This window comes from Petromyzon marinus, chromosome 2 (assembly GCF_048934315.1).
Source record: "Petromyzon marinus isolate PM22_M1 ecotype Great Lakes invasive population chromosome 2, UKy_Petmar_22M1.pri1.0, whole genome shotgun sequence".
NCBI lineage: Eukaryota > Metazoa > Chordata > Hyperoartia > Petromyzontiformes > Petromyzontidae > Petromyzon > Petromyzon marinus.
The window spans coordinates 12,194,009-12,200,955 of NC_133668.1; the positions used below are offsets into that span (position 1 = coordinate 12,194,009).

The 6,947-nt window shown below is 44.7% G+C and overlaps 1 protein-coding gene across 2 annotated transcripts in view; it reads left to right on the forward strand.

The window, feature by feature from the left end:
• LOC116947221 (dynein axonemal heavy chain 5-like) overlaps positions 1 to 6,947 on the forward strand; it is a 95,587-nt gene extending 88,640 nt beyond the window's left edge. For both annotated transcript variants that reach the window (XM_032962729.2, XM_032962738.2), the window contains exons 72-76: positions 210 to 398; positions 1,100 to 1,232; positions 1,885 to 2,093; positions 4,699 to 4,920; positions 5,969 to 6,947. In XM_032962729.2, coding sequence (XP_032818620.1) covers positions 210 to 398; positions 1,100 to 1,232; positions 1,885 to 2,093; positions 4,699 to 4,920; positions 5,969 to 6,211 — 996 coding nt within the window. In that variant the 3' untranslated portion in view covers positions 6,212 to 6,947. The remainder of the gene's footprint in view (positions 1 to 209; positions 399 to 1,099; positions 1,233 to 1,884; positions 2,094 to 4,698; positions 4,921 to 5,968) is intronic.

A 6,947-nucleotide genomic window follows, 5' to 3' on the forward strand; every position in this document is an offset into this window, starting at 1 on the left:
CTTGGCGCTGAGAGTACTCGCAGTGACGGTTAAATATCGATTGAGGACCGTTTAAAAGTGATCAGCCTCACGTGGCCGCAGTCTGTATGAAATAATGTCGTGGGCTACATGCGACCGGTGGGCCTCTGTAAAGCCGTGCACGCAACACAACGCGGTTTGAAAGCCAACGCCTAACCCGTGCCTCCACCCCGTTTTTTCCTCCGTACCAGGTGTTTGGCCTGCACTCCAATGCCGACATCACCTACCAGACCAACATGGCCAATGAGGTGCTGAGCGAGATCGTCAACATCCAGCCCAAAGACAGTGGCGGTGGAGCCGGGGAGACCCGCGAGAGCGTGGTGCGCCGACTTGCTGACGAGATGCTGGAGAAGCTTCCGCCGGGATACATCCCCCACGAGGTACGCCGCTCGTGTGGGCACGCCCAACGAACGGCTCTCAGCTGCACTGTGGAGGCCTGAGTGTTGCAGGCAGTGCAGAAAAACTGCGGTCGTATGAAAAATTACCAGACAAGCATTTTGGACGTCGTTTTAGTAGTCGGTAAAAGCCAATTATAAGATTGGGATATGTATGCAAGAATTCCATAAAAATGTGTTTTTCCGATTTTTTTTTTATTCATAAAATCTCAATTAAAAGTGACCTTCACACCTTGAGACTTATTGATGAGTTACGTGCCCTCCCCCTCAGCACAATCAGAATCTTTATTTATCCTGGAGAAATCCGATGAGCTGTGAAGCTCTTTTTTTATAGATGTCCAGTAGGAGCAGGTCAGAAAGTTACAACAACAAACAATACAAAAAACCGATAGGAGTGGAAAGTATAGGAAAGGTAAGCAAATCAGAAAAAATACATAAAGTATATGAGTTCAAATTGCATAAGTACATCACTTCTCAAGCTTGAGCAAGGCACCAAAACAATAGCAAAAACAGTCCCAGACCACACCAAAGCAACACAGTCCCTGAATAAAATTGCGCATAAAAATTGAACTATCGATATATGGGTTTGGATTAAAGTTACAAATTATTACCCGTAACACTGACCCAAACGGCCCATCCCCGCTAAAAGGTTCCCATTTCCCTTGTGTATTTGCGTTGCTGTACAGGTTAAATCCCGGCTGAATAAAATGGGAATCTTCCAGCCCATGAACATCTTCCTGCGGCAGGAGCTGGACCGCATGCAGCGTGTCATCAGCCGTGTGCGAACCACGCTCGTCGACCTCAAGCTGGCCATCGACGGTACCGCGTGCACCGTGTGCCAAGCCGCAGTACCCATCGCGCACTGGAGCCACTGATACGATGTACCTGTAGATCCCTCCTTGTCGATGCAATGCTAGATGTACTGCACGAACGTCTCCCCACACAATGTGAGTCGTGATTATTTGACCATACTACGGTGCTGGACAGCGCGAGTTGGTGAATGCACGGAATATCGACGAAAGTATTTTGCAGCATTTCTGTCTGGTGTCCACCAAATCTGCCTTTTGTAGCCTACAGCAACCTGATGTCCCTATGGATAGTCCATCCAGGCACAGTCCAGGATCCATCCTTCTGAGTTTTCAAAATCTGACTAAATCGGGCACATTCCCGGGTTGGTTTGGTCATTGATGTGATGAAACTGAAAATATGTACACTGCCCTTCTTTGCAACCAGGAAATTGCTCCAACGTGCCGAGACAATAAAAGATAGAACCTCCGAGCTCTCTCCTCCCCCTGTTGTTGACTTTGAGTGTGGCACACACTCATAGCGTCAGGCAAAATGTACTGGGAATATAAAAATTCATTTCATTTTTTTAAATCGTGGTGCATATGAATCTTTGAGCCACCCGCATCTAATTGGATTTAAATCCAAATCATGTGCTCGTTTATTTATTAATGCACCCTGCAAACAGGCACCATCATCATGTCGGAGGACCTGCGAGACGCTCTGGACAACATGTACAACGCGCGCATCCCGGCTCTGTGGCAGAAGATCTCGTGGGACTCGGCCACGCTCGGATTCTGGTTCACTGACCTCCTTGAGCGAAACTCGCAGTTCAACACCTGGCTCTTCCAGGGTCGGCCGCACCAGTTCTGGATGACCGGCTTCTTCAACCCTCAGGTGATTGCTGAGGCATCTCTGCGCACACTGCTGAGCGCGAGCGGGGCTTAGTGGATGCCGCTACGTGGCGGGGGTAATGCATGTAAGTGTGCTGATTTGTCCATAAGAGACAATAAAGGAAGTGCTGATAGGTACACTTTAAATTAAACCATTTTAGATCATCCCACGATATGAGATGCATAAGCCGTTGCTTTTTTTACCAATTTAATGATGTATTTTTAATTATGATCATTTGTAGATGGAATGGTCAGTCAGGTTAATTGCATTCTTTGAAGTATGTAATTGTTAGGCATAGAGCAATACATCAATAAAAAATGTATACTTACGCTCACACTATATTCTTTAAACTGTGTGCCTAAAAATCAGCCATTATAGTTTCATAGGAGTTGAGTTCCCCCAGTTAATCTTCAATCTGCTGCACCAGTGGTCTGAAATTCCCTCCCCATGACCATCTGTGCTGTTGATTTTTTGTCCCTGTTTAAATCCAGGTTCACAATCATCCTCTTCTCCTCTGCCCCTGACAGTTTTTTCTCTCTTTATATCAAATGGCTCCTTTCCCCAGGATGACCATGTGACACTGTTTGTTTGCGTGTCTTGAGATCGTATTTAAATGCTATGTAAATTCCATTTGATTTATAATTATATCGTGTACTTTGAGTCAGTGCAGAATTGTTATGACCAATTTACTAAATAGCATCATATGACAATAATTTTTGGTCCACCTGCAATAAACAATATCACTGCAATTACATTGCTCAATACATAATGATTGGCAATGATTACCAATAATTTACAGAAAAAATACATTTAAAAAATGCGTGTAGATGGTACAGTGAGGGAAAAAAGTATTTGATCCCCTGCTGATTTTGTACGTTTGCCCATTGACAAAGAAATGATCAGTCTATAATTTTAATGGTAGGTTTATTTGAACAGTGAGAGACAGAATAACAACAGAAAAATCCGGAAAAACGCATGTCAAAAATGTTATAAATTGATTTGCATTTTAATGAGGGAAATAAGTATTTGACCCCCTCTCAATCAGAAAGATTTCTGGCTCCCAAGTGTCTTTTATACAGGTAACGAGCTGAGAATAGGAGCACACTCTTAAAGGGAGTGCTCCTAATCTCAGCTTGTTACCTGTGTAAAAGACGCCTGTCAACAGAAGCAATCAATCAATCAGATTCCAAACTCCTCACCATGGCCAAGACCAAAGAGCTCTCCAAGGATGTCAGGGACAAGATTGTAGACCTACACAAAGCTGAAATTGGCTACAAGACCATTGCCAAGCAGCTTTGTGAGAAGGTGACAACAGTTGGTGCGATTATTCGCATATGGAAGAAACACAAAAGAACTGTCAATCTCCCTTGGCCTGGGGCCCCATGCAATATCTCACCTCGTGGAGTTGCAATGATCATGAGAACGGTGAGGAATCAGCCCAGAACTACACGGGAGGATCTTGCCAATGATCTCAAGGCAGCTGGGACCATAGTCACCGAGAAAACAATTGGTAACACACTACGCCATGAAAGACTGAAATCCTGCAGCGCCCGCTCAAGAAAGCACATATACATGCCCATCTGAAGTTTGCCAATGAACATCTGAATGATTCAGAGGACAACTGGGTGAAAGTGTTGTGGTCAGATGAGACCAAAATGGAGCTCTTTGGCATCAACTCAACTCGCCGTGTTTGGAGGAGGAGGAATGCTGTCTATGACCCCAAAAACACCATCCCCACCGTCAAACATGGAGGTGGAAACATTATGCTTTGGGAGTGTTTTTCTGCTAAGGGGACAGGACAACTTCACCGCATCAAAGGGACGATGGACGGGGCCATGTACCATTAAATCTTGGGTGAGAACCTCCTTCCCTCAACCAGGGCATTGAAAATGGGTCGTGGATGGGTATTCCAGCATGACAATGACCCAAAACACACGGCCAAGGCAACAAAGGAGTGGCTCAAGAAGAAGCACATTAAGGTGTGTGGCCTAGCCAGTCTCCAGACCTTAATCCCATAGAAAATCTGTGGAGGGAGCAGAAGGTTCGACTTGCCAAATGTCAGCCTCGAAACCTTAATGGCTTGGAAAAGATCTACAAAGAGGAGTGGGACAAAATCCCTCCTGAGATGTGTGCAAACCTGGTGGCCAACTACAAGAAACGTCTGACCTCTGTGATTGCCAACAAGGGTTTTGCCACCAAGTACTATATCATGTTTTGCAGAGGGGTCAAATACTTATTTCCCTCATTAAAATGCAAATCAATTTATAACATTTTTGACATGCGTTTTTCTGGATTTTCTTGTTGTTATTCTGTCTCTCACTTTTCAAATAAACCTACCATTAAAATTATAGACTGATCATTTCTTTGTCAGTGGGCAAACGTACAAAATCAGCATGGGATCGAATACTTTTTTCCCTCACTGTATGGGCATCATCACGCATTATGTATCCACTGCTGGATGAAGGCTTTTCTCCCATGCCGTTGCCACCCCTTGCAGTCCAGCGCTGCTACCATCCATCTCACCTGTGCACATTAATTTATCTCATTGCTCCATCTCCGCGGCGGTGGGATCCGTTAACTCAGCGAGGTGATTATTGCGCGCGCCCAGGGATTCCTGACAGCCATGAGGCAGGAGACGACACGGCAGAACGTGAGCCGCGGCTGGGCCCTGGACGCTGTGACGCTGCACAACGATGTGACACGCATGATGCGCGAGGATGTGATGGGCCCGCCGCCCACCGACATCGGCGGAGTCTTCGTCTACGGCCTCTTCCTGGACGGTGCCGGCTGGGACCGGCGCAACGGCAACCTGGCCGAGGCCCTACCAAAGGTGAAAAGCCCTTTCCATTCACGATAAAAAATATTACGATGTGGTTGTTAACATGGCTACTCTGTCGTTACTTGGCAGAAAACAATTCACGCCCTTGCCATTCAATTGTTGAAATTTGGGGTTGCGATTTTCATCTGAATCAGCTATAGGGTTTACAATAAATGATTACTTACAACATTATATGGGGGTGGCGACATGGCCCAGCGCTACCACGATCACCAATTGTGACAAAGGCTTGTGGTTCGAAACCAGCAGGCTACCCTGGTTAATACTGCGGGTATATTAATCATGGTCCAAATGTGCCATATCTGAAAAATTACCTGCAAATTACTTAATTAGAATACATAGCATCATGCTTTTAGTTGCCAAGGCATTTAAGCGACTTAGAAATGCAAAGATAATATTTTACATTTTTAAAACGAGCTATTATCATAAACATATGATTGAAACAATCAATACTGTACAGATTATGTAACTGTAGGTTTATTTACAAATCATTGCAAAAAGGCAACTGTCCACTTAATATTCATACATATATTTTTGTTATTTAAGAATTTGTAATATCCTCTCTTGTGATGGTATGCATGCTACACTGGTGGCATCCAAGCATGAATGGAGATCACAGAAGCTTGAGTTGTTTCATATTTTAGTCTGCAGAATTTTTTAAGCTAAAAATCCCTACATGTCAGGTTTTGTACCCATTTAAACAAGCTTTCGTGCCTGCCAATTTAAATGGGTTGTGTTTATTCTGATTTACAAGTAATTGTGGAAATTATTGTTGAAGGTCAGGAACACTGCAAAAACCTGGCTTAGTTTTGAAGCATGGAGTTTAGCAAATAAGATGAATATAACACCCCGCCACAAATACATGCGACTCTTTTCCCAAATTTTATGCACATAACACGACTTACTGTGCACTTGACGGTACTGTAAATTTCTCGTTTACCGCAAACTCAAGGAAGCCAGTGTGTGCAATTCGGTAACACCCACCCCGCTATGAACTGCGTTCCCACTCGCAGGCATTAATTACCATATTCATTTCACGTAGGTCCTCTTCACGCAGCTGCCCGTGGTTCATATTTACGCCATCAACACGGCTCCCGCGGCTGACGCCAAGGGGAAGGCAGTGGCGGCACAGCAGCAGCAGGCGGCGGTGCCGTACTCGTGCCCCGTGTACAAGAAGCCGCGTCGGACGGACCTCACGTACATCTTCCCGTTGCTGCTCAAGACCACCCAGAACCCCGACCACTGGACCCTGCGTGGGGTGGCGCTGCTCTGTGACACAAAATAACTCGGGCGCACGTGCGCACGCTTCAGGCCAGGGCGGCGTTAAACGTTGGTAACCCGTGTCGGAGCATGGCAGCAATTAGGCGCGCTACAGATGCATCCATTGCAAGTTGTTCCTTTCGCTCGCAATACCTGCGTCAAATTCAAAATCGTGCAAGGGAGAATCGATTCATATTCATGAGAACGATATGCAACTGTTACATTAATGCTGATGGAGCGAACAAAAGTGTGCAAATTTTAAGTTGAGAAACAATACATACTACAAAGTAATTTATTTTTTAATGGAATTCACGGGCCCAAATCGTAACAATCCCATTGCTTGGGTGATCAATCGCAGCAATGCATTGAAAATGCCCATTCTTTCTCAGAAGTGGTGATATTAAACGCACTAGCAGCATTGTGTTAAATCCACATTCAAATCTTGTGTTCAACTTTCAGTCATGTTACTCAGTTCTTGTTTGTCCTGACCCCTGCTCAAAACCTTGTTGTTGTTGTTGTTTCGCAGTCACCACTACTGTTGCCTACCTAAGTGGCTCACAGGTCATTTGGGAGAGCCACTTTATCAAGTAGGCACTGATAATGTGCGTTTGTTTGCACTTTACTGTTAGTTTAAAGAGAGGGCACTTTTAAAATATATTGTGAGTTATATGCAGAACTTTATAGCAACTTTGCCTTTTCTCATATGCTTATTAAGAATACACTGCGCTCTTAGACATTAAAAGCTTATTTGTTTGCACTTA